Raw genomic sequence first — 27964 nt, 5'->3', positions numbered from 1 at the left:
TAATAATAACAAAAAACATTTATTAAGTGCTAAGTGTTCTACAAATATTAACTCAATCCTCACATCCATCTTTTAAAGTAAGTGCTCTTGTTATTTCCTTTTACAGGTGACCAAACTGAGGCATGGGGGTTTAATAAGCTTACCCAAAACTACACAGCAAGGAGGAAGCTGCGTCGGGAATCAAACTCAGTCAGTGTGGCCCCCAAGACCATGCTCATAACCATGAGGTAAAGAATGTGCCTCCTCTTCTAATTTCTGTCTCACAGTGGGCCCAGTCATGGTTTCAATACAGCTCAGCAGAGCAATGCAGCAAATCCAGGTAGCGACACTAAAATACTCAGAAAAGACCAACCAAACAACGAAAGCATAACATCAGCAATGGGACAACCAATGTGAATCATGAGAACCCTCTGTCTTTATTAAATTTGGGGGAAGAAATCAAGGTCACGAAATCAAGTGACTGGTGGCGGGGCATAGAAAGGAGTGTCTCCCCCGGTTTCCGCTCTGGCGGGCGGGTGTCAGCGGATGGTGTACTTGTCCCACTTCTTCTCGGGGTCGTAGGCCTCCCAGCGGCTGGCGGGGAAGATGTGCTTGTTCTTCTCGTACCAGCTCCGCAGCACCACCTTGCCCGCGTGCGACTCGTCCTTCTCCATGGTGGCGTCGCTGAGCAGGCGCACGTCGTCGTGCACATCGAAGTTGAAGAGCGGCCCGCTCTTGCCCCTCGCCTTGGCGATGATGAAGTCATAGAAGGTGTGGTAGTGCGGCAGGATGAGGTCCTCCTTGATGAACATGAGCTGCTCCACGCCCGCGGAGCGCAGCTCCAGGAAGTCCTTGCGCAGCCCCTGCAGCGCCTTCTTCAGGAACTGCTGCACCGTGTTGCCCTTGCGCACACGCACCGTGCGCCGGTGGCCCGAGCCGTCCCAGTAGCTGAAGGTGACCTCCATCTCCTCGTCCTTCACTTTCTCGCGCTGCGCCTCCCACTCTTGGCGCAGCTCCTCCCGGAGCCGGTTCTCCTCCTCCTCGCGGTCGCGGTCGGGCAGGAAGCTGGTGTCCACGTCGGGGTTCTTGCCCAGGTTTCCGGCGCGCCTGGCCTCGGCCGCGTCCGCCTGGTCATCGAGGTCGTCGAGCGCGAAGGACAGGCAGGAGATCTTACGCTTGCGCTCGCGCCGCTGCTCCTGCTCCCGCAGCCGCTCCTGCTGCAGCCGCTGCTCCTCCAGCTGCTGGCGCTTGGCCAGCTGCCGCTCGCGCTCCCTGATCAGGGCCTCCTGCCGGGCCTTCATGTCGTTCAGGGTCACCAGGCCCACCGTGCTGGACTTCAGCTCGGCCTCCACGGCGTCGTAGTGCGCCGAGAACTTCTTGTCCACCTGCGACTTGAGGATGGTCTCCTCGGCGATGCGCTGCTTCAGCACCTCCATCTGCTCCCGCTGCTTCTCGCGCTTCTTGAGGAGGTGCATGGCGCGGCCCGCCTCGCGCATGGTGCCCTTGTACTGCGCCATGGCCCCCGCCTACCCGCTGGGCTCTGCAGCAAAGAGGAAAAACGGGGCAAGTAGAGAGGGGCCCGTGCAACTGCGGGGAATGCAAAGCTCTCCGCCTCCTCACAGGGCTTTCGGCAGTGATGGAAGCGTTTAGGGGCTGGGCCGACCTCCTAGGGTCACCAACCTGACGGTGTCACCACGCACCAATTTCCAGCCTTTTGACCTCAATAAATGCAAATGCAAATGGCCCCACGTAACTGGTGGCTACCATGCCTGAGCGCTGCGCTGAATTTGGGGAGCTGCATACAGAGAGGGTTGGGCTACTGAGCGAACCCTTACCTGCCCAAGCACCCTGCCGAGCGGAGACACGCGGGAGTTGACCTCCACGAGAACCGCCCACGAGCAAAGGCCCACCCGTCCCGGGCTCTCGCGACAGCCGCGGACACAGGAAGTGGAAGCGGTGCGCCCCCTGGCGGGGAGGTGGGCCCTGAGGAGAGCGCCAGGCTCCTGGTAGGGCGGCTGCGGAAACAGGAAGTGGAGGCGGCTCGCCCCCTGGCGGAGAGGCGGGCCCTCGGGAGAGCGCCGGGCTCCTGGTGGGGGCGGTGCTCCTGTGGGGCGGGCCAGCGCGGGGAGGAGCCTGGAGGAGGCGCCCCTGGCCCTACCCAGCCAATGCTGGCCGGAGCTCCTGTTTTCATGCTGTGGGCAGGGAGGGCCCACACCTGCGGTGCGTGCTTGCTGAGCCTTCTCGTGCCCAGTTGTAAACACGCAGAAGCAATGTGGGCGCAGCGCAAGCTGCTGTGGTCACCCAGAGAGGCTTGCAACCGCCTCGCAAGGCTGCAGCCCGTGCTCTCCAACCCTCCTCCTCCCGCGTCTCCTCCCGCCTGTGATGCTACCCCGCTGTGGCCGTCTCATGAACGTTACCTGCACACCACTGCTTGTAATTCTTTCTTATGGCCCCAACATAACAACCGTTCTTTGATAATGGAACCCTACTCACCCCCCAATTTCATGACAAAACCTGCACTCAGCTTGTTAGACCTCTTCTATACAGCAGTTTCCCCCCGGGTTCTAAGCTCTAATAACCATGGGAAACTGAGTTAAAGTATAGCAGTGTCTTTACTGTGAGCCTTTAACATGCCAGTTTCCACTGTAACTCTCCAAGGGCAGGGCAGACCAGTTCATGTTTTGTGACCGTTTCTCCCCTGCAGGAGATCTGGGAATACTCGCTGAAACCAGTGCTTCCTGGGACCTAGTTTGGAAAAGCTGGTTGTGAAATACACACTGCAGTTCAGCCTACTCCTGTCTAACAGCAACAATGCCTGTGAGCATAACCTTACCAAGAAGCGTGAATCATATGATAGTTACGTATGGCACCCACGTATCCAGAGGAGAATAGCGGGTGTGAGCACTCATCAAATTGTCCAAGCCAGAAACCTAGGCCTTTTCCTGGAATGACGTTCCTTCACATGTAATCGATTACAGAAGAGCCTTTCACACTTTCCTTTTTCTCCCATTCCCCACCACTTGCCTTAATCTAGGAAATTAGCATTTTAAAAAAATCTGAAGCCTTCTCATTGTTGCCCCATCACCAGAATACAAGAATATCTTATTTTATTGAGCTCTGGGATACTGTGTGTTTTGTTTTTGTTTTTACAGATTGAAGATTTGTGGCAATGCAGCATCAAGTGCCTACTGGCTCCATTTTTCCACAGCATGTACTCACTTCGTGTTCCTGTGTCACATTTTGGCAATTCTTGCAATATTTCAGACTTTTTCATTAGGCTGTCTGCTGTGGTGATCTGTGATCATCGTTCTGTGAGGTTATTGTCATTGTTTGGGGGCACTCCGAAGTGTGCACGTAGAAGACAAAGACATTTACTGATTTGACTGATAAATGTTATGTATGTTCTGACTGCTCCACTGACTGGCTGTTCCTTCATCTCTCTTCCTCTCCCCAGGCTTCCCTAGTCCCTGAGACACAACAATATTGAAATTAGGCTAATTCATAACCCTACAATGGCCTCTCAGTGTTCAAGTGAAAAGAAGTGTCACACGTCTCTCACTTTAAATCAAAGGCTAGAAATGATTCAGCTCCGTGAGGAAAGTATGTCAAAAGCCAGGATAGGCCAAAAGTTAGGCCTCTTTTGCCAAACAGTTAGCTAAATTATGAATGCAAAGGAAAAAAATCTTGAAGGAAACTAAAAGCGCTTTCCTGGTAAACATATGAATGATAAGAAAGCAAAACAGCCTTATTGCTCATATGGAGAAAGTTCTAGTGGTCTGGATAGAAAATCAAACCAGTCACAACCTTCCCTTAAACCAAAGCCTAATCCAGGGCAAGGCCCTAAGTCTCTTCAATTCTGTGAAGCTGAGAGAGGTGAGGAAGCTTCAGAAGAAAAGTCTGAAGGTAGCAGAAGTTAGTTCATGAGGTTGGGGAAAGAAGTCATCTCTATAACAAAGTGCAACGTGAAGCAGCAAGTGCTGATAGAGAAGCTGCAGCAAGTTATCCTGAAGATCTAGCTAACAGCATTGATGAAGGAGGCTACCCTAAACAATAGATTTTCAATGTAGACAAAATAGCCTTCTATTGGAAGAAGATGCCATTTAGGACTTTTATAGCTAGAAAGGAGAAGTCAATGCCTGGCTTCATAGCTTCGAAGGACAGGTTGACTCTCTTGCTAGGGCCTAGTGTAGCTGGAGACTTTCAGTTGAAGCCAATGCTCATTTACCGTTCTGAAAATCTTAGGGCCCTTAAGAATTATGCTAAATCTACCGTGCCTGTGCTCTATAAATGGAACAACAAAGCCTGGAGGACAGCACATCTGTTTACAGCATGGTTTACTGAATATATTTAAGTCCAGTGTTGAGATTTACTGCTCTGATGATCCCTTTCAAGAGTACTGCTCGTTAACAATGCACTTGGTCACCTAAGAGCTTGATGGAGATGCACAAGGAGATTAAAGTTGATTTCATGCTTGCTAATGCAACATCCATTCTGCAACCCATAGATCAAGGAGTAATTTTGACTTTTAAGTCTTATTATTTAAGAAATACGTTTCCAAAGGTTGTAGCTGCTATAGATAATGATTTCTCTCATGGATCTGGGCAAAGTAAATTTGAAATTTTTCTGGAAGGCATTTACCCTGTAGGTTCCATTAAGGACATTCACAGTTTTTGGGAGGAGGTAAAATATCAACATTAACAGAAGTTTGGAAGAAGTTGATTCAAACAGCATTACATGCTACAAATAAATTTTTCACGAAAGGAAGAATCAATCAATGTGACAAACTTCAGTGTTGATTTATTTTAAGAAATTGCCACAGGCCCAGCCTTTGACAACCACCACCCTGATCAGTCAGCAACCATCAACACTGAGGCAAGACATTCCACCAGCAAATAGAGCACAGCTCACTGAAGGTTCAAAAGATCATTAGCGTTATTTAGCAATTAAGTATTTTAATGAAATTATGCACATTATTTTCTTAGACAAAATGCTACTGCACACTGACTGCAGTATAGTATAAACATAACTTTTATATGCACTCGAAAATTAAAAAATTTGTGTGACTGTCTTTGTGGTGATCTGGAACTGAACTCACAATATCTCCGAGGCATGCCTATATTCTTGTTTTTGTCTAACTTCTATACAATGTATCTTCATAAAAATATCTTCATAAAAAATGAATCTGATAACATTACTCTCCTACTTGAAAAACTCCAACTTCTCTTGTAAGAGCCACATCAGAATCACTTTGTTTGTCCTCTAAGGTCTCTAATAGGTGGACCCATGCAGCACTCACCCAGCTTTTTCACTGCACCTGAATAGAAGATGCCCTTTCGGGCCAGGCGCAGTGGCTCACGCCTGTAATCCCAGCACTTTGAGAGGCCGAGGCGGGTGGATCACGAGGTCAAGAGATTGAGACCATCCTGGCCAACATGGTGAAACCCTGTGTCTACTAAAAATACAAAAAAATTAGCTGGGCGTGGTGGTGAGTGCCTGTAGTCCCAGCTACTTGCGAGGCTGAGGCAGGAGAATCACTTCAATCCAGGACGCGGGGGTTGCAGTGAGCCAAGATTGTGCCACTGCACTCCTGCCTGGTGACCCAGCAAGACTTCATCTAAAAAAAAAAAAAAAAAAAAAGATGCCCTTTCATAACTGTTACCTTTGGACATACTCTTTCTAGAAAGTCCTGCCTTTTGCTGTGCTATATCTAAAGATCAGCACAAATATCTCCAAGAGGAAGCCTCGAGCACCCACCATCACCATCACCACCCACAGATGGACAAAGTTACCAATAGTCTCCTCTCTCAGGTTTCCCATATAATTACCTTTATTACACTTAACATAAATAAGATAGCCTCGCCACCTCTTTTTTCAGTTAAAGGATCCAACCTGCTAAACTTTAATTCAATCGACAATAGTTTGGCCACAGATATTATATTCACTCTTTCTCTAATCGAATCAGAACTTGAATGTCAGTATCATCCCTAAACCTTATCATCGACCCTCCCATTATCCAGCATCCACCTCCTGAACTCAATCACGGCCTCCAAATACCATAGCCAGCTCCCAGAATTAAAAGGTTGAGCCTCAAATTCTCTGAAAAGTTTAACAAGGAAAACAACTAGAAAGAAGATTTATCCTAAAAGTCTGATATCCTGTTCTTTAGAATTTTCCCCTAAGTTCCAAGATGGTAACTTCCTCTTTGGGCCTTAATTCTCAGTGAAAAGTACCCACCAAACTAAAAGCTACTGCTTTAAGCTCTTTAATTTTATCAACAAAATGAGGTCAAGGACCTGAGCCCACACAAATGGTGAAACTTTAAGAAAGAAGAATAAATATAACAAAGAAGAATGATTGTTCTAGTTATTCTCACCTGATTCAGACGTTGTGGTTTGTTTTTATTCTTATTCTTATTGTATTTCATTTATTTATTTATTTATTTAGAGACAGAGTCTCACTCTGTCACCCAGGATGGAGTGCAGTGGCGCAATCTCGGCTCACTGCAAGCTCCACCTCCCTAGTTCACACCATTCTCCTGCCTCAGCCTCCCGAGTAGCTGGGACTAAAGGCGCCCACCACCACGCCCGGCTATTTTTTTCTTTTTGTATTTTTAGTAGAGACAGGATTTCACCATGTTCTCCAGGATGGTCTTGATCTCCTGACCTCATGATCTGCCCTCCTTGGCCTCTCAAAGTGCTGAGATTACAGGTGTGAGCCACCGCGTGGGTTTGTTTTTTAAATAGGTTTTGTCATAAAGGAGGAAATAGGCATATTACAGACAAGTTTGAAAAGAAATGTAAATAAATAAAAAGCTCACTCAACATGAATATATAAGTAACATAACTATTGTTTGAGAGTTCCCTTCCAATATTTTATGTGCACATAGATCTGTATATATTTAGCAATTTTAATCAAACTTTGCATCCCATTTGATGACTTTTTTCATTTAATTTTTTTTTTTTTTTTTCTTTTGAGATGGCGTCTCGCACTGTCTCCCAGGCTGGAGTAGTGCAATAGCGCGATCTCTGCTCACTGCAACCTCCGCCTCCCAGGTTCAAGTGATTCTTCTGCCTCAGCCTCCCAAGTAGTTTGGATTACAGGCACCCACCACCATGCCCGGCTAATTTTTGTATTTTTAGTAGAGATGGGGTTTCACCATGTTGGTCAGGCTGGTCTTGAACTACTGACCTCAGTCGTTCTGCCCTCCTCAGCTTCCCAAAGTGCTGGGATTACAGGCATAAGCCACCGCACCCGGTATTCTTGTTTTTATGTAATCATCATAGTCATTATTTAAATAAATATGGTACATTCTATTGTAAAAATACTACTAATAATAAAAGTATCAATAGCAACAATACAGCAGAGGGGAGGAAGCAGCATTCTGTTCTAGTGACTCAGAAATGCTGATTAAATATACAAACTAATTTAGAAAAAAATGTGCCCTCCTCCAGGCTTAGTCACAAACTACAATATGCAAACAGCAGCAACGGTTTAAAAATCTCACAAAACTAAAACTTAAACTGTTTTAACAGGAGAAAAAAGAACTTAGTTTTCAATACAAGCAAAAATAACAAACCCCCCCAGAAAACACCTTTTGTCATGATCGGTTTTCATGTTACTTTCCACCAGTCTGAATTCTATTTTAAACAGATCATCCTACGAGTGGCAGATATACTGTCCTCTCCAGAGTCAGCCTTGAAATGATGGTGGGCCTGGCTTGGGTGTAGGGTGTGCCCTGATAGCATCTCCACTCAGTGATCCCTCCAACACCACCACAGTATCCTGAACCAGTTGTCAAAGCAAAGCCACGGCACTTCACATCAATCAGGTGCCAAAAAAGAACTAGTGCATGAATTCAGAATTCCACCACAAGACCGGAAGTCCTTCAAACGATACCTAAATAATATTGTTGCATGCTTTCTAATAAAGGGTTTAAAAATGTCTTCCAAACTTTGCTTGGTGGAAAGCCTGCAATCAGGTAGGGTTAACGGGAAGAACCCTCACATGTTCAGAGATAGGGAAGTTCAAAATACACTAGAAGGGAAAAGCTTGAACAAGCAACCTATAACTTCTGTATGTGTTCCCCAGGGGAAAAAAACCCAGACCACGAGAGAGAGAAATGAAACCTAAGAGATGTCACAATTTCAAAATCAATTCTGCACCATAAATCTCTCTGAGCTGCAAGACCTAAATTTTCTCTTTCATTTGTATCAACGTAATACATGTTTGATAAAACGGTTTAAAAGAATGGAACCTGGTTTTATATTCTTGGTTTAAAAAGAAAAGTAATCCTAGAAGGGTTATTTTCACAAACGAAAAAGCAAGCAGTTTCCTGTCTATTTTTCTCTTCCCTGGAAGCAACCACCTCCAGTCCTTTCAGCTGCTGCTTCTGGTATTTACCTCCTTATTTTCCAATAATTCTTACATCGCTATTTTGTGACTAATCCATTTTAAATTTTATCTACTGACTTTTTGTTTCGGTGGATGAAGATTCAATTTTTCTTATGATAGACTGAAATGTCTGGCCAGGTCATTTGAAGAAGAGGGTATTATAGATGTCGTCAGTTTCTAAGCCAGATAGGAAAAATGCAAGAAATTAAAGTACAGGCCAATCCTAATTATAAACAGAATGGCAAAATGCCCAAACAAAATATTAACAAATGGAATTGAGCAGTTTATGAATACATACATGAAAACGGACCAAATAGACCTTTCTCAAAGGCAGCTTAACAGTAGAATCTCTATGTGTGTAACCTACCACACTAATAACATCTCAATCCCTGCAGACAAAATATTAATTGCGAACTAGACCCAGAAGAGTCCTTCACTTGATGAAAAGTATTTTTTAGAAACGTACGGCAAGTGTTATTTTCATAGTAGGCTTTTATGGCTTTTACAATTTTCTCAAAAATAAAATTAGGGGGTGTTTTCACCAGTATAGGGCTTACTGTAGCTGGGTGAAGGTAGCTAGGGTCCCAGAGGCATCTTCTAGGAGAAGGGCAGAAACAGAGAGAAGCTCTGATGCTTTTTCACAGGGCAATACATCTTTTGTTTTGAAGTGGCAAAGCATCACCTGACGGACAGCTTTTAGAAGTGTCACCAGGGAAATGAGGGGCATGACAGAAGGCAGGGGCTGAGTGGCTAGGAGCTCATACCTACATAGAAAAGAGTCTGAGAAAAAAAAAGTCAGAAGCCTGCCTGGAATAGCATATGTACTAAATGTCTCAGCAATGTCCCCCCTCCCACTGTCCTCTTAAAGGAACATAGAAGAGGAAAGCGTTGTTTTATGTAGAAACATGTAGAAAGCATCACAATATGACACTGGCCAGTTTTTCCAGGACCATTCTTCTTTTTTTGGAAAGTGCTATGGATGTGGCTTCTCACACTACATTTCACAGCTGCAGCCCACAGAGGCAATTTAAAAATGTGTGTTGAAGCCAACTCTGGCTCTCTGGCAGTCCTCTCCTGTTGTTTTCAATACTGTCCTTAGCAAAGATGATTGGTATCTAAACACCTCTGTGCTCTTCTTCCTTCGTCAGACTGAAAGCAGGTGGTTCAGGTCCCGGGAAGGGTGGGATCAATGATTGCCTTGAAACTTTTATTTCCTCCCCAGTTGGAGTGATCCTGGGTGAAGCGCTCCTCTGCTGGGGCAGCAGCTGCTGCTCTGCTGGACCTTTGACTGGGCTCAGGGATGGCCACAGTGCACATGCTCACAGCCAACACTCAGCACCCGGCAGAACATCACACAGGGGCCAGCAGGCCGAGGGACAGCCGGGTTTGCGGCAGGCAAGGCTGCTCCTGGATCTGCTTTCCAGGATGACTGCTGCAGGATTCCTGGATAATGAGACTGGTAGAGGGAGGCCACCCTGAGATAACAGCTTCTTGGCGCTTGAAGCAGATGATGAACGATTGTCTAATTAAGTTCAGGAATTGAAATTCCAAGATAGGAAAGGGCTTTAGAAAATACCTGAACCTAGCATTGACTTTGGGTAAGCAAGCGAAGGTCCAAGCACTCTTGGGGAACCCTGAAGACAAAACAAATCAGAGAGGTGCTGGGTGTTATCTCATTTATGGTGTTAATATGTTCATCAGTTATTTATGTTGTGTCTGACAACATTATAACAATCAACAGAGACAGAATGTGCTGTTTGACTCTATGTAAATTTGTTCCCTTCACTTTCAGCCCTTTTGTAGAGAACGCCCCTCTGAGGTCTCCCCTGTGACTGTGACTGCCTGCCCAGGGAACCACTACCTTGGAGCACCCCGGAGCTTTTGATAAACCCACTCACATCCCCGGCTTCATGGAAAACCAGACTGCTTAGTAATTTTCCCAGAGCTATCGTGATCCTCCAGGGACCCACCAGCCCCAGGGGAGTTGCATTATCATCTGTGGTTGCCAGTCTGTATTTTACTTGGCTCATCACTGTTAGGGTTTATTCTTTAAACAGCTTGTAAACATGGAAGATACTGCCCCAGTGACAGGACACTTGTGCAATGTATAAACAGGACAATTCTTGCTGCGGCTCCTAACAGGTCAGACCTATGGCCCACCCTCTCCATCTTTTAACTATCTGCAGACTTGTGTTTTCTGTGAGAAGCACCATTGATTGCAGTAAGAAATCCACAAAAGAAGCAACAACTTCATGGTATATATTCTTGCCATTCATTGCTTTAATTTGGGGCCAAATAAATAAAAAGACATGAGCCAGTTGCTTAACATTTATCCCTAGTTACACTTTGAGCTAGGCTTTTCCCTAAAGCTTTTTTTTTTTTTTTCATTCATTTTTAAATGTACGTACAGCAGCACCATTTGCTCTTTTTGGTGTATAGTTATGTAAGTGTTGACAAATGCCTGGACACCTGTAATTTTTGGCAAGGTCTAAATCATGCTCATCTTTCACTTTGATTTCAAAGGTGCTGTTCAGGGCACACGTGGCGGAAAATCCGTTATTTATTCCAGCTGACCTGAGCTTCAGAAGCACCCACTGCACCCTGTGAGCTCATTTGCTGATGCTCCAGCGTGGGGCATTCTGCCTGCTGAGGTCCAAAGAACATGTTCCGGTCTTTGAGTGGTGCTGGGCTCTGTTCGTTGGAGGCGGGGCAGGTGCAACACACCAGCTGGTTAGATCCTAGACTCTATGACTGTTACATGCCGTGACTCCACAGCCCTGACTATACGCTGTGGTTTTTTGTTTTTTTGAGGAGATTTGCTCTTGTTGCCCAGGCTGGAGTGCAGTGGCACGATCTCGGCTCACTGCAACCTCTGCCTGTCGGATTCAAGTGATTTTCCCGCTTCAGTCTCCTGGGTAGCTGGGATTACAGGCACCGCCCCGACAATGCCCGGCTAATTTTTTGTATTTTTAATAAAGATGGGGTTTCATCATGTTGGCCAGGCTGGTCTCAAACTCCTGATCCACCTGCCTTGGCCTCCCAAAATGCAGTGATTACAGGCTTGAGCCACCGCTCCTGATCCTATGTTTTGTCGTGTTGCTGTTTATTCAGAAGAAACCCTTGGCCTATGACTTCCTGGCTAGCATGTCCCAGTGTCTTGGTTGATATTAATAGTTTAACCTGGGGTATGGGAGGGAGGGAGGATGCTTTGTCGATGACTGCTGTTGCTCTCCTATGGGAGTATATGTGAGGTATTGCTGAAGTCTTGCCACGAAATACTCTTCACAGAATATTTTAACAAAATCGAGATATAGCAAAATATAGCAATATTTTTGGTATACAGTTCTATGAGTTTTAACACACATAAAATCATGTGATCCCCACTGCAAGTAGGAACAGAATGGTTCTGTCATCCCAGAAAACTCCTTGTATTATCCCTTTGAGTCACACTCTTTCCCCATGGCTGCCCCTGGCAACCACCGATATACCTTCCACACCACTTAGTTTGGATATTTGACTCCCCAAACCTCATGTTGACATTTGATCCCAATGTGGGAGGAGGAACCTAGTGGAGATGTTTGGGCTGTGGGGGTGGATCCCTCATGAATAGATGAGTGTTCTCTCTGGGTGAGGAGGTGAGTGAGCTCTTGTTAGCTTCTGAGAAAGTTGGTTGTTAAAAAGAGGCTGGCAGCTCCCTCTCTCTCCTTTTGCATCCCCTCTCACCATGTGACCTTGGCACATACCAGCTCCCTTTTGCCTTCTGCTTGAGTGGAAGCAGCCTGAGGCTTCCCCAGAAGCAGATGCTCATGCCATGCTTCTTGTACAGCTTGTGGAACTGTGAACCAAATAGACCCTTTTCTTTATAAATCACCCAATCTCAGATATTTATAGCAACACAGACAGACTCTGATGCATACCTATATTTTTTGCCTTTTCCAGAATGTCACATCATGGAATCAGACAATATGTAAATTTCAAGTCAGGGTTATTTCACTCCAATATAATGCATTTGATTGTCATCCATGTTGTTGCATGTATCAGTAGTAGTTCATTCCTTCTTCTTTTTTTTTTTTTTTTTTTGAGATGGAGTCTTGCTCTGTCACCCAGGCTGGAGTGCAGTGGTGTGATCTCAGCTCACTGCAACCTCTGTCTCCCAGGTTCAAGCAATTCTCATGCCTCAGCCTCCGAAGTAGCTGGGATTACAGGTGCCCGCCACCATGCCCGCTAATTTTTTTGTATTTTAGTAGAGATGGGGTTTCACCATTTTGACCAGGATGGTGTCGATCTCCTGACCTCACGATCTGCCTGCCCTGGCCTCCCAAAGTGCTGGGATTATAGGTGTGAGCCACCACGCCCGTACCATTTTTGTATTTTTAGTAGAGACAGGGTTTCACCATGTTGTCCAGGTTGGTCTCAAACTCCTGACCTCAGGTGATCTGCCCACCTTGGCCTCCCAAAGTGCTGGGATTACAGGAGTGAGTCACCATGCCAGCCAGTTCATTCCTTTTTGTTGCTGAGTAGTGTTCCATTGTATGGAAGCACCACAGTTTATTCCTTAACTTCTTGAAGGACATTGGGTTCTTTCTAGCTTTTGTTTTTTTTAGTTTTCTTAAAAAAGATGGGGTCTTGCTCTGTTGCCCAGGCTGGAGTGCAGTGGTGCAATGATAGCTCACTGCAACCTCAAACTCCTGGCCTGAAGTTATCCTCTTGCCTTGGCCTCCCAAGGCATGCACTACCAGTCCTAGTCGCAGCTTCTGTTTTTTCTGTTTTCATTTCTATACCTATGAATAGGATTACTAGGTTATATGATAAGTCTTTGTTTAAGTTAATAAAATCTACTAAACTGTTTTCTACAGGGACTGTATCAGTTGTCATTCTCAGAAATATATGAGTTCCAGTTCCTCTGCATTCTTGTCAGCACTTAGTGCTATGGTTTTAAAGTCCTCTAAAAGTTTATGTGTTGGAAACTTGGTCCCAGTGTGGCAATGTTGAGAGGTGGAACCTTTGAGAAGCGATTGGGTCATGAGGGCTCTGTGTCATGAATGGATTAATCATTTCATGAATTAATTGATTAATGGGCTAATGGATTAATGGGTTACCATGGGAGTTGGTTAGTTATCACAAGGGAGGGTCTGTTATAAAAGCCAGTTCAGCTCTCTCTTGTGGGCCCCTCTCTCTCTGTGATGTCTTCTGCCATCTTGTGATGCAGCAAGAAGGCCCTCACCAGATGCCTCAGTGCCATGCTCTTAGACTTCCCATCCTCCAGAACTGTAAGAAATAAATTTCTGTTCTTTGTAAATTACCCAGTCTCTGGTATTTTATTATAGCAACATAAAATGGGCTAAGATGCTGGATATTATGAGTTGTTTTTTATATATATATGTCATTCTACTTAATAGGTATGTAGTGGCATCTCATTGTGGTTTTAATTTGCATTTACCAAGTGGCAAGTGATGTTGAGCATTTTTTCATGTGCTTACTTCCTATTATACATCTTCTTTAGTAAAATGTCTGTTCAGATCTTTTGTTCATTTTCTAATTGGGTTGTTTTTTTTCTTACTGTTGAGTTTTGAAAGTTTATATTGTATTCTGAGTACAAGTCTTTCATCAGGCATGTGGTTTGCAATAATTTCTACCAATCTAGCTTGTCTTTTTATTCTCTTGTCTTTTGCAGAGTAAAATTTTTAATTTTGATGAACTTCAATTTATCGGTTACTCATTTATGGATCATGCTTTTGATATCTTATGTAGGAATTCTTTGCCTAAACCAAGGCCACTAACATTTTCTCTGATGATTTCTTCCAAAAGTTTTATAGTTTACATTTTCCATTTAGATCTGTGGTCCAGTTTGAGTTAATTTTTATGTAAGATGTGAGGTTTAGTATCCTTTTCTTTCCATCTAAATGTTGGACTTCCTTCAACATTCTTTTTTTAAGACATCAGAATAGTCTGTCACCCAGATTTTCCAAAAGCCAATGAGAAGTCTGTATCTTCTCTTGATAATGCAAATCTATGGTGGAGGCAGAGGATTATTACCCTTCAGAGTGCTGAAGGTGATCTCAGGGACCGTAGCATGCCTCCCTCTGCCCTTGGCTTCAATACATAGTGTCCTTCAGTAGACTCAGGCTCCTCAGCACATACTGGGCCACATGAGCAATATAACTGGCTGTCAATGATGTCAGTGATCATGACACCAACAGCATTGTGCCTTCAGGCTTCCCCAAATGCTTCCTCAAAACATGTACAGATAGCCATTCTGACACAAAAAAAGCCCATTTTCAGACACACTGTTCCTAAGATATAATAGTTTGAGAGTCTACTAACACGCAGCCATGTTTTCTTTGTAACCAAAATTAACTTGCTGGGTCTTGACTAAGCCAGTGGGATTATCTATAATTGTTCAAGGTATTAAGATTGGGTCTTGGTGTCTGCTAGATGGTGCATACTGTTTTCCCTGGAAGAACTTACTGTGAGTGATGCTAAGGATACTGAGATTCCAGTGGCAGACGAAATGTAAAAAGTGAAAGCTTCCTGCATTTTATCCTTGAGAACATCCATGCAACCACCATACACAGCTACCATATTCACAGGGTTTGCCTCCAAGAGTTGATTGCAATTGAATGTTGCTAGAGGGTCTCCAGTAAACTGAGTGCTGTGCAATGATATAGTAATTCTCTATACAAGGATTGCCAAGACCAAAGGCCAGGGATCTAGGGGACAGGACCAGACTGACTGAATAAAGATGTAAGGCTTAAAATTATTGCTGGGTTATATGGCCCCTTTGTTACTGCTGTGTGGTTTTATATAATTTTTTTCTGCTGCAGGGCCTTGCATGATGTACATGCTCAGAAATGTTGATAAATGAATGAACAGATGAATGAACAAATATCACATCGATGATATGACACTGCAATACTACTGACATTGACAACACTAGGCATTACAGTAAAAAGCATTCAATGCTACATTTTCGTTTTCAATTCTCTATTTTGAGTGAAGGTGTCAAAGTTCACTCTTCACAAATCCCTGAAGCTCTGGAATCCTGCAGCTGGAAATGCAGCAGCCAAAGACATGGCATGCAGAGTGGAAATAGCCGCGCCTGAGGTCGGGAGTTCACAGTGTCGGGAGAATTGGGTTCTCATGTTGGCATTACTGCAAATTTGTTATGGGCTTAGAGGAAGTTACATAAGTTTTCTAAGCTTCATTTTTTATCTAAAGAATTACACACTGAGAATTTCTGATCCTTTTGAGTTGTGCAAGCTAGGATTCAGCCAAGAGAACTTTCTCATAACTCATCTAAGTTGATCACAAGACATGAAACAAGGGAGCCCAAAGCTTGTTTGTGTCGTTCCTCCTGTGGCTTCTTATCTAGAGACTCCAAACTCCAGTTTCTTCTGGCGGGGGTGGAAGTGAAGAGATGCCAACTCATCTCAGGTCCTAATCTCATGGATCACATCAGACTTTAGTTGTTCATAATGGGGCTGACTGATGTGTTGTCAAATTAGTCCAAAGTCAAGTCCAAAGGGCAGAGGAGGGATGAGATCAGTTACCAGAAACCCTGGGTTGGGCAATAGTGGGGAAGGAGGCAGTCACTGGGCCTTACAGCCAGAACCTGGCAAAACAGCAATGGCAACTGCACAGGCTTCAAGGAGCCAGCTCTAGGACAGTGAATGCTAGAAATGCAACTCCTTATGCTCCCCTGGAGCTCCCTGTGAAATTTCTAGTTTCCTGGTTGGGGAAAATATTTTCTTCTCTCATGCTCCTCCTCCTCCTTCCTTCCACCCTTCCCTAACACAACAGGACTGTCACCTGCTGGGCACGTCACTGACATGCAGAAACCCAGGACTAGAGGAACGCATTCTACCTTCAAGGGGTCACAGATTACCCAAAATGAATTTCTCTCTGATATCTCCTCACTTATTTATTTTAAAATAAAAATATTTTTGTACTGCTTGAATTTTGTGAAAGCTTTACATAAAACGGCCTCTATGCAACTCTACACCTGAGATATAACCATTGTTAATTGTTGGCATTTACCTTCAGACTTTTAATGCATATGTTAATGTATATTTTAATATAAATAGGATCATTCTGTATGTTGTTTAATATCCTCAAACAATATAGCACACTTCTTTCCATGGTAACACCAAAAGGCCTACCTGATCTTTTTTTTTTTTTTTTTTTTGAGACGGAGTCTCGCTCTGTCGCCCGGGCTGGAGTGCAGTGGCCGGATCTCAGCTCACTGCAAGCTCCGCCTCCCGGGTTCCCGTCATTCTCCGGCCTCAGCCTCCCGAGTAGCTGGGACTACAGACGCCCGCCACCTCGCCCGGCTAGTTTTTTGTATTTCTTAATAGAGACGGGGTTTCACCATGTTAGCCAGGATGGTCTCGATCTCCTGACCTCGTGATCCGCCCGTCTCGGCCTCCCAAAGTGCTGGGATTACAGGCTTGAGCCACCGCGCCCGGCCTACCTGATCTTTTTATTTTGAGACGGAGTCTCGCTCTGTCGCCCGGGCTGGAGTGCAGAGGCCGGATCTCAGCTCACTGCAAGCTCCACCTCCCGGGTTTATGCCATTCTCCTGCCTCAGCGTCCCCAGTAGCCTGGGACTACAGGCGTCCACCACCTCACGCGGCTAGTTTTTTGTATTTTTTTTAGTAGAGACGGGGTTTCACCGTGTTAGCCAGGATGATCTCGATCTCCCAACCTCGTGATCTGCCTGTCTCGGCCTCCCAAAGCGCTGGGATTATAGGCTTGAGCCACCGCGCCCGGCCTACCTGATCTTTTTTAATGGTTCCAACATGTATTTCAATATAAGATTATATCAAAATATATTTTACCAGTTTTTATTGTTAAACATTGGTTTTTATTTTTTAACTCTATAATGATCATTCTTGTATATGCATCTCTGTGAGATAATTCTTATAGTGCCTAGAACTTGATGTATATAATTATTAGTAACCTTTTTAAACCTGATAGCCCTTGACTTTGATCTTAACTTTAGCATCTTTTCATATGTTCTTCAAATTTTATGATAAAATCTTTTACCAATTAAGATTGTTTTCTTATTGATCTATAAGAACTCTTTGTATATTGAGGCTATCAACTGATCTTTCATATAAGCTCCAAAAATTTCCCTCAGTTCATTACTCACATTAAACTCTGTGGGTTTCTTTTTTCTCTTCTCTTCTTTCTTTCTTTCTTTCTTTTTTTTTTTTTTTTTTGCCATATATAAGTTTTTGTATTTTTATGTAGCCAAATCTAACAGTCTTTACTTTTATGACTTGTGAATTTTATACATATTTGAATATAAGAATATATCATATTCTCACTCAGTGTCACACACAACTCACTCAGTTGTATAGGTTTTAAAATGCCTGTTTCTTTTTACATATGTAATTATTCTTGTTGGGATCTAGTTCTGAACATACTGTCAGTTGGTTCCAATTTTCTCCAAAAAAGGGTACTAAATTAAAATAAAAGCTTAGAAATTTTTCTCAACCTGCCCCATGGGTCACAGGTATTCTTGCTAATTCACAGTGGAAAAATAATTTTAAAAATGTTTTATATTCATTTGCAAGTTACAAAGCTTGCTTATATACTCTATCAGTTGAGAGTCTTTCTGTCCCTGATAAGAGAAAGCCTGACTTACACTGGTTTAAATAAAATATTTAATAACTCATTTATCTGAAAAGATCAGAGGTCACATGGGCTTTGGATGTGACTTGACTCAAAAGTTCAGTAATCTCACCATCCCTCTTTCTGCTTCATTTTTAGGCTGGCACTCCTTAGGGCCACATGATGATTTCTAGCAATCTCCAGGGGCTACATGCTGTCTTACTTGATTGCTCCCTCAGAAGGGTGATCAGATCTGCCAGTAAATTTCTTCTTGCTTTTTAAAATCAATATAGCCAGGGAAATGATGAATAGTCCCTTTAGATTAAAAATATTTTATTTAGGGCCTACCCTAAAGCTGGGGGTAGAGAGGAGAATGGTGGTAAAATGTAGGATGCCCTGGGGAAAGGTGATAGCCATCCAAACAAAAACTGGAATCACATAACCAAGAGGAAGGGAAAATGGAAGCTGAGCGCTGAAATTAGCAAATGCTCACCACACACGCATGGTCCTGCTTGATACAAGAACATTGTGAAGATCGGTAACTACTAACACACCTATCTTACAGACGAGGATACTGAAGACTGCAAGAGGTATATGTCTTGCCCTTGGTCACTCATCTAGTTGGTAGTGAGGCTCAAATCTAGATCTTATGATTCTAAATTCTCTGCTCTTGCCAGTATCCTAAATTACCACCCTACAGGCTTAAAACTACTACAGAGTATATGGGACCGAGTCAGTTCTACAAATCTGTTTTTAAAAATTAAAAAGGTTGCCAGGTGCAGTGGCTCATGCCTGTAATCCCAGCACTTTGGGAGGCCAAGGTGGGTGAATCACCTGAGGCCAGGAGTTCAAGACCAGCCTGGCCAACATGGTGAAACCTCGTCTCAAGTAAAAATACAAAATTAGCTGGGTGTGATGGCACATGCCTGTAGTCCCAGCTACTCAGGGGCTGAGACATGAACCTGGGAGGTGGAGGCTGCAGTGAGCCGAGATCATGCACCACTGTACTCCAGCCTGGGTGAGACCGAGCGAGACTCTGTCTCAGACTAAAAAAAAGAAAGATTAAAAAGGTCAAAGGAGATACTAGCTATTCAACATAAGGGTGAGTCATGAAGATTTGAAGCTCCTACTGTGGGCAGAACAGCATGTGAGGTTCCATTATGGTGGCACCAAAGAATGAGGAGGATCCTGTTCTCTCTTAGCCTGGGTTCCCCCAAGGAAGTGTGTCTCTGGAGTGTGTCTCAGAACTGTGCGGTGGGGAGAACGGGAGAAGCATTGACTCAAGAGCTCCCATCCCCAGTGAAGACGATTCTTTCACAGGATGTTGTTACCCCACATTTTTGGGGTGTATGAGTGAGTGCCCCATGGGTTGCCTGAGACACCCCAGCCAGCCACTGCATCTGAGAAGCCAGGGATGGGCAGTGAGAAGAGGCATTCTCAGTGTGCTGCTGCGCGGAGCTGGTTGGATAAACTGTTCACTGTAGCAGTGGCTGGGAGGAGCGGGGACGAGAACATTTTAAGTGGGGCACGAGAGGTCTTCCATACATGATCCATTACAAGCTAATAATACAAAACTCGAGTTAAGGAAGTGATACACACACAAACCCAAATTCCTCTGCACTTAGTTCATGTCTGATCATTCTTACTTGAAATATTACAATCACCTTCTGAAAAGGTCTTCCTAGTTTCTCCTCATTCAACTACTGCAGTAGTCTTTCTAAAACAAAATTTTAAAAGTTGTTATTATTTTACTGAAAGGTTCATGACTCCCCACTGCTTCCAGGAATATGTATGAATTCCTTTGCTTGACATTCAGCATGCTTCACAATAGGCTTTACTCTAATTAAACAGCTGTACTTCCCACAGCTGCTCCCAGATGGACTCAAGCCAGTCTAATTTCCTTACCGTTTGATAAACAGGCCACGATTATTCCTTCTCGGTGCCTTTGCTAATATTCTTCACTCTAACAGGCAGGGATGATATGCAAAACATTTACCAACTGCTATGGCAGGCACTAACCAATGAGGGTGGAGACCGAGCCAATCAGAACTGATATCAGGTGTAACTGCCAACATTGGTTGACCAGTTGACTCAGTCCTGCCCCCAGCCTCCATTCGCTCTGCTGAAATTCCATTTCTTTCAGCTTCCATGAAGTTTTCCTGGACTGCTCTTACCCATGTTGGTTTTTTTGTTTTTTGGGTTTTTTTTTGAGACTAATTACTACTTTAAATTCTTGTATCCAGAATCTTATTAAAGATGTTCATGTGATTATACAAGAGCCTGAAACACCACTTTTTGGGTAGCACACTCCTCATCACCTCTCCACATGGTAACACCTTTGTGATATTTTCTATAGAAAGTAGAAAGATAGAAGTCAGTCTTTCCTATAGCACGTTTGATGAAAAACAATTTTTATTGTTAATGTTTCAGAAAAGTTTCAGCTTTGAAAATTCATGACTAAAACAATTCATGACTGGTAGTGACATAAATTTTAGAATTTTTGTCAAATACGAGGAAAACCTTTACTAAGTTTCTTTCAAGTGTAACTATAAAATTTCAGAGAATTTCAAATATCCTTGAAATGCTCTTTGAATTGCCATTAGATATATTCCTGGAAGATATATAGAGCTATATATCCAACACCACGATGGCTGGCAATATTTTAACCTGTGTGGTGGTTAACACATGGCCCCCCCAAAATGCTTTGATACTCCCCACATTGAGAGGTGGGTCTACTTCTCCTTCTCTTGAATCCGGGTGCGACTGTGACTTGGTTGTAACCAGCAGAATGCAAGGTCACAAACGTGATGTGGCTATGGCTTTGGTCCCTGGAATACTTCTTTGGTGTTCTGACTCTCATAGAAGAAGTCTAACTTCTCTGCAGCCCCCAAGCTTTGAGGAAGCCTGGGCTATGTTTAGGGGATGCAGCTGACAGCCCTAGCTACAATCCCCACTGGCAGCCAGCATCAACCACCAGACATGAGTGTGGATGCCTCCGTTTGATTCTAGCCCCTGTCAGTAGGGTCACCCCCACCGTGGAGTCTTCCCAGCTTCCCAGAAGTTGCTGAGCAGGGACAAGCTGTGCCCTGTCCAAATTTCTGTCCCACAAAATCCATGAGCATAATAAAATGATTGTTTCATGCCACTAAGTTTTGGAGCATTACTTACACAGCAGTAGTGACAAAAACAACTATGGGCAAAATCACTATGACCCAGGTGCACTTCTAATATTTCTGATGCCCTGGGCTTGAGTACAAATGGCCTATACACACCAAATGTCTAAATGTGTAAAGGCTTTAAATAGCATAAAGAACGCTAATGAATGGTTAAGTAAATGTGTTCTCTCCTCCTATGAAAACTATGCCCTTATAATGAGCTTAAAGGCCAGGTTTGGATTTAGAATTCCCATGGAAGCCTGGCCTCTCACCTCCTTTACCCACCCCAGGCTCCATCCTGCACTTTGCGCCTTGCCAGGCCTCATATGTATGCAGACCCGAGTTATATCCACACTCCCTGTAGACAGTCGCCTCTTGGCCACCTCTTGGAGTACCAGTAAACTCACAGCAGTGAAGTTTGTTGTCCTTAGAAAGGTAGATAGAGATGAGGGCCCCAAGCGGGCTCTGATGCAGGCTCCAGGTGTGGGGCAGGAAATTCCAGGATTCCAGATATGCGTGGAATCTGGGGCTTGGGCTCTGGGTGCATCCAATCATTTGGCCCCCGAAACTTCTCACCGTATGCCAGACAATGGCCAGAGGGGAGCAGCCTTGCTGCAGCTGAAGGCACTACTTGTGCTAACCACAAAAATATACCCCTCTCAACTCAAACCGAATGTTTCCTCAACTCAACTTTCCCTTTGTAGTTTTGCCGCACTAGACAAGGGGAAGCCAGAGTGGAAAGGCACAGCAATCCTAATCAAGGAAAACATTACAAAACACAAGGCCCCAGGGAAAGAAGGAGCCAAGAAGCCATGGCTTCATTAGCTTCCTGGAGATGCACCTCTACCTCCATTTCTTCTTTCATTCTTTCCCTCTTGATAGACACCGTGGGGAAAACAAGATGCTTCTCAGGTATGTCCTGAGGGTTCCCGGAGAGAGTTTCAATGAGTGCAGAGGTCAAAGCTCATGGCTCTCCAGCTGCAGGGATCTGCAAATATGCTTTTATTTGGCCTGTGCCATGTTTAATTTTTTTTTTTCTGAATAAGTGGCTAAAATTTAAAACTGGAAGATTTTACATTTGAAGCTGGATATCTTGTTTTTCCTGGAAATTAGGAAGATCTGGAAAATTGGACTTGCATTCCCACAGGGCAATAAGTAGTCAGGAGGGATGAGTGGTTGCCCCTTAGATAAGCTCCGAGCTCTGTAGGTCTCCAGGGCCTCACCAGCCCACAGAAGCCCTCACACTCATCTTGCTTACCATGCGATTCTTGGGGTTGCTCAAGCATGCACTGTGTGGGTTGGAGCAGTAAGACACGAACCCAGGTATCTACAGAACAAGACGGTGAAGAATAAGTGTTATGTTGCACAGTCCCTGAGCAGACGGCAGAAGCTTCATGCCTGTCAAGGGAACAAATGGCTGCACATATGAAAGACTATAGTGCAGTTTTGGTGAATACACCAGGGAGATGGAGAGTCGAGCAATAAACTTAACTCTTTCAGAATCTTCTCCAAACAGCACATCTCATACAGCTTTCTTCCTTTCCTATTTAGTCTTTAATATCATACCCATTATCTGCTAAAAATACTAGACCTTACTTTGGATCCTTAAAGAGAAGAAAACTTGTAAAAAAAACTTCTCAAGTAAGTGGATAAATGAGAAAGAAAAGGCAAAACTGCAGTCCCATTGGTGAATTACTTCAAATTCGTCATGAAACCTAGGTTTATTTTTATCTTTCTTTTAGACTTAACCATAATTTTGTCCATTCTATGTAGCCCTTAAAAAAAATAAACACCATAGTATGGTGTTCCTCAAAAAATTAGAAATAGAATTATAATTTCAGCAATTCCACTTCTGGGTATATACCCAAAATAATTGAAAGCAAGGACTCAACCAGATATTTGCCCACCCGTGTTCATGGCAGCATATTCACAACAGCCGAAATGTGGAAACAACACAAGTGTCCATCCACAGAAGAATAGATAAGCAAAATGCGGTTCAGCTGCACAATGGAATATTATTCAGTCTTAAAAAGAAGGACACTTTGACATGTGCGACAACATGGATGAACCTTGAGGACATTATGCTCAGTGAAATAAGCAAATCACAAAAGGACAAATGTTGTATGATTCTACTTATATGAGGTGCCTAGAGTAACCAAATTGGCAGAGACAGAGAGTAAAAGGGTAGTTAGCAGGGGTTAGAGGAGTGGGGGATGGGAGTTATTATTTAATTGGGACAGAGTTTCAGTTTGGGAAGACGAGAAAGTTCTGGAGATGGATGGGGGTGACGGTTGCACAACAATGTAAACGAACTTAATACCACTGAACTGTACACTTAAAAATAGTTGATGATAAATTTCATTATGGGTATTTTGCCATAATACAAAATAGGTACAAAACATACGCTTGTGAATTTCAGTTTCTCATTTAAAGTCAAAATTAAACACAGATTACTTCCCTGAGAGGATACAGAACAGCTGTCAGAGAAGCAGGTGGAATGGGACGATGAAACTCAGAGTTCACTAGGCTAATTGCTCAATTGAGGGGGGACCCATAGTACTTTAATTAAGACAAGCTACTGTCTGACCTCTGCAACCCTCCAGGCCAATAAACATCTCCTCCCCTTAGTTAGACAAATGCTGGGAGAATCAGAATTCAATTTTCACAAACTTTTTCAAACTATTTTTAAAGAAGATGCAGAAAAGCCAGTTAAATGTGGGTAAGACTGGCCTAACCAACGTTTTTAGAAAACGTTTAGCATTACTTGGTCAAAGTAACATTGTAGCCCAAGAAGACCAGCCTATGAAGTGATAACATCTACAGTTGCAGAGGTCTGTTCTGGGACCAGCCAGGGATGCAGATCCCAACCTGGGACACAGAGGATCCAGGAGCGTTAAATAGTAATATTTGCATGCATTCACAGTTAGAGAATGTATATATTGAGTTGTACATTTTCTTTTTTCTTTTTTTTTTTTGAGATGGAGTCTCACTCTGTTGCCCAGGCTGGAGTGCAGTGGCTGATCTCGGCTGACCGTAACCTCTGCTGCCTGGGCTCAAGCGATTCTCCTGCCTCAGCCTCCCGAGTAAGTGGGATTACAGGCACCTGCTACCATGCCCGGCTAATTTTTTATTTTTATTTTTATTTTTTGAGACAGAGTCTCGCTCTGTCGGCCAGGCTGGAGTGCAGTGGTGTGATCTTGGCTCACTGCAACCTCCGCCTCCCGGATTCAAGCAATTCTCCCACCTCAGCCTCCCGAGTAGCTGGCATTACAGGCATGTGCCACCACGCCCGGCTACTTTTTGTATTTTCAGTAGAGATGGGGTTTCACTATGTTGGCCAGGCTGGTCTCGAACTTCTGACCTGAGGTAATCTGCCTGCCTTGGCCTCCCAAGGTGCTGGGATTACAGGCGGAAGCCACCGTGCCTGGCCAATTTTTGTAGTTTTAGTAGAGACAGGGTGTCACCATCTTGGCCAGACTGGTCTTGAAATCCTGACCTCATGATCCACCCACCTTGGACTCCCAAAGTGCTGGGATTACAGGCGTGAGCCACCACGCCTGGCCAGTTGTATATTTTCATTAGTGTGGCTCTCATAAACGTAAATGTCTAATCTCATCATGCCAAATATGATTATACTAAAATACACAGGGAGTTTCTGAAACACACACATGCATTTTTAATAATGGATCTGCTTATTATCATGTTATTCTCTTAGATTGCACAGCACACATACACTCACAGTTGTTCAGAATCCTTGCCATCAGTCTGGGGTTCTGACCTTAGCTAGCTGTGGGACCTTAGGCAAGATACCTCCTGGGACCTGAGTGTCCTCGTCTGTAAAACTGAAACAATTCTATCTACCTTGCAGCATTGTTGTGAAGATGAAATGAGTTAGTGCAGGTAAAATCCTTTTTAAAGCTGGGCCTATCAGGCAGTAAGTGTTCAATAAATTTAGCAATATGTGTTTGTGAGCAGGTAAGAGCAATATCTGGATAGCTCCTGCCTGTGGCCCATCCAGTCCCTTCCTTGTATTTACAAGTCATTGATATTTTAGTTTCAAATTCATGTGTCCAAATTATTTGTTAGACATTTCCTTTCCTATTAGCCCTTTCACCCCAGAGCAAGGATGGTGAGACGCCCAGGGAAAGGTTGCGATGTGATCACAGATTGCTGTCTACATTCACACTCGGCTAGGGTTACATGTAGGAGAACCCTGCCCCTAAGCACAGAGTCCCCGTGTGCCAGGGGTGGATGCACACAAGGGCCTTGCTGCCACCACGGCTGGGACCTTACCTGCCTTGGGCACAGGCAGGGCCCAGCTTTTCAGATGAGATCACCAGTATCTGACCCAGGAGCCAAGTGCTCAGGCCAGAAGACTCCAAATTAAGCCAGCTGATGTGCTTTTTTTTGAGATGGGAGAACATGTATTCCATTCTTAAGGGGAGAAAGCAACTCAGGACTTCATGTTTTGATTACACTTGGCTCTCACTGTCTCTAACTCCAGGCATTTGTGGAACAGGGAAATGAGCTCCGAGTCAAATGATAAAGCTGATATGATTCATGTGTCTTTCAGGAGGAAAGAAACAGGAAACGGAGGCCTGGCTGCCCAGGCTGTGACGTCGCCCCTCTGGCATGCTGTCCGGGCCTGGAAAAATGCAGCTGGCACTGCCTTGAGGATTTGGAGGCAGGAGACAGGAGCTATGTGGTTGCTTGGCCAGCTCCCGAGTACAATAAACTTAATCTTGGAAGTCTTACTCTCAAGGGTGAGGAAAGGGTGAAATGTCGGTATGTAGACTCTGTCGCCAAGAAGCACCAGGAGACTTGAAAGAAGAAACAAAACCCTTCAGTGAAAATACCTGTGGAAAAACACTTCTTAAAAACAAACACCGAGAAGCACAACGTGCTTTTTATGTGCTTGAGATTTTTTTTTAAACGAGTTCTGGAAAATGGTCTCTTGATGTTTACATAGTTCCCCCTGAATAAAGGGCAACGGGGAATTTGGCCTGGCCTGGCTCTCAAGTAGGGGTCCGCAAATGCAGCCTGAGGGCCTGTGGGTCGCTGCTGGCTTCCGTCTATGAACGCGGTCCTACTGAACACAGCCGCCCCTCGCGAGCTGTGCCTGCGGCTGCCCTCATGCTACCACGACAGAGCGGTGGGGGGCGTTGCAGCACACACCTCACAGCACACACACATCAAAACAGTTACTATCTGATCCTTTACAGAACAAGTTGACTGATCCTTGGTCTAAAACAGGAGAGGCAAGTACTCGCTCACCTCAGTGCCCATTTCATGCAGAGCTGCAAGAGCTGTCTGCCCTGCCACAGTGTGGCCACCTAATTGTCTCTTCTTGGCAGAACACATGCTTGGCTGGCGGCTGTGGGGAGGGCACTCTGGCTAAATAATGCATCAGCAGGGCTGCCTCTGTTCTTAGTTTTCCTGCAGCCTTTGCTGGGTCATGCAGTTGGGTTAGATTTCAGAGGGTCCTGCAGGACCACACCGACTTCTAGTTCCCTGTCTCCTTGTCTGCAGGTTCTGTGAGTGCAGGGCAAGGCCAGCTCATTTTTGCATCTAATTTGTACCATAGAATTGGTGCTGAATAAATGTAATTTTTTTTTTTTTGAGACGGAGTTTCGCTCTTGTTGCCCAGGCTGGAGTGAAGTGGCGCCATCTCGATTCACTGAAACCTCCACCTCCCAGGTTCAAGCGATTCTCCTGCCTCTGCTTCCCGAGTAGACGGGATTACAGGCATGCACCACCATGCCTGGCTAATTTTTGTATTTTTAGTAGAGATGGGGTTTTACCATGTTGGCCAGGCTGGTCTCAAACTCCTGACCTCAGGTGATCCACCTGTCTTGGCCTCCTAAAGTGCTAGGATTACAGGTATGAGCCACTGCGCCTGGCCAATAAATGTGATTTTAAATAATAAACAAGTGCACACACACTAGATTACATTTTCAGAATTACCAAGTGAATGGGCGTCTCAACCCCATCTGTTGAGACCTTATCCCACACAGACTGTCCAGAACCTCAACCCAGCCATGAGCGTTGCGGGGCAGCTACAAAGGTAGCCCTTCTTCAAGCCAATATACATATTTTTACATTATTCCACATTTTAGTGGGAAGAAATGAATTTTCTTTTAGTAAAACTTGGTTTTACTAAAACTCTCATCCTCTGGGGATGGGTCGCAGGAATCCTGCCTTATTTACAAGCTTCCCAGGTGGTTCTTCTGCGTACTACACTTGGGGAATATATATATATATGTATATATATATTTCTTTCCATCAAGGGCTTTATCAGCACATTGAATATAACAGAACATCTAAACGTGCTGAATTTGGAATTGGCTTTCCATTCACAGTTTTTCTATCACTTGTGACTAGCTTATAATTTAGTCATTCACGCAAGGAATTGAAATAACAATCTAATTCAAAATTGATTTAATAACTATTAATTATTTTTCCTGGCTTTCATTACCCTAAAAACATGTGTGGTTTTTTTTGTTTGTTTTTTGTTTTTTCTGGAGGCCTTATTCTCTTGGGTTTTCTTTTGTAATTTTCTGAACACAATTTCTTGGCTACATGTTAAATACTTCGAAATTTATGCAATAAAACAAAACAAACCATGCAGTTCCAGGAAACATCCGTCTACAATACATTACTTGGTTTCAGAATCTCATTGACCATGTGGTCAGCAACCTTCAGCAGGCTGGTTTCAAGTTTGGTGATGGGAACCCAGGGGCCGCCCCTTCAATATTTCCCCGACTAAGAAAGACGAGCACAGGCAAGGGGATCTGTCTTGCTTCCTCTTTAAGGATTGACTACTA

The 27964-nt window shown here is 44.2% G+C and overlaps 1 protein-coding gene and 1 long non-coding RNA gene across 4 annotated transcripts; one reads left to right on the top strand and one right to left on the bottom strand.

The window, feature by feature from the left end:
- FAM50B (family with sequence similarity 50 member B) lies at nucleotides 1-19979 on the bottom strand. Of its 3 annotated transcripts, none has more exons than XM_009204372.2 (2): nucleotides 19891-19979; nucleotides 1-1519 (listed from the first exon to the last, which is right to left on the bottom strand). In XM_009204372.2, exon 2 carries the CDS (start codon nucleotides 1494-1496, stop codon nucleotides 519-521), a length of 978 nt encoding a protein of 325 aa, XP_009202636.1. In that variant the 5' UTR covers nucleotides 1497-1519; nucleotides 19891-19979; the 3' UTR covers nucleotides 1-518. The 3 variants fall into 3 exon arrangements, 2 of the variants coding, with proteins under 2 accessions (XP_009202636.1, XP_003897030.1); XM_003896981.3 differs by lacking the exon at nucleotides 19891-19979 and adding an exon at nucleotides 1815-1930; XR_645640.2 differs by lacking the exon at nucleotides 1-1519 and adding an exon at nucleotides 9642-10004 and having other exon boundaries at nucleotides 19891-19977.
- Nucleotides 18970-26137, top strand: LOC103883417. Its single transcript, XR_645641.2, has 2 exons — nucleotides 18970-20314; nucleotides 25714-26137. It is a non-coding gene; the product is annotated as an uncharacterized LOC103883417 (long non-coding RNA).
- Nucleotides 26138-27964: the final 1827 nt, after the last annotated feature.

Source organism: Papio anubis, chromosome 6, assembly GCF_008728515.1.
Source record: "Papio anubis isolate 15944 chromosome 6, Panubis1.0, whole genome shotgun sequence".
Classification (NCBI taxonomy): Eukaryota; Metazoa; Chordata; class Mammalia; order Primates; family Cercopithecidae; genus Papio; species Papio anubis.
This window is presented reverse-complemented; position numbering and strand designations above follow the sequence as displayed.

What these genes read in the sequence shown, in the direction of transcription:
- FAM50B (XM_009204372.2), bottom strand. Translation starts at nt 1,496, where the DNA reads ATGGCGCAGTACAAGGGCACCATGCGCGAGGCGGGCCGCGCCATGCAC.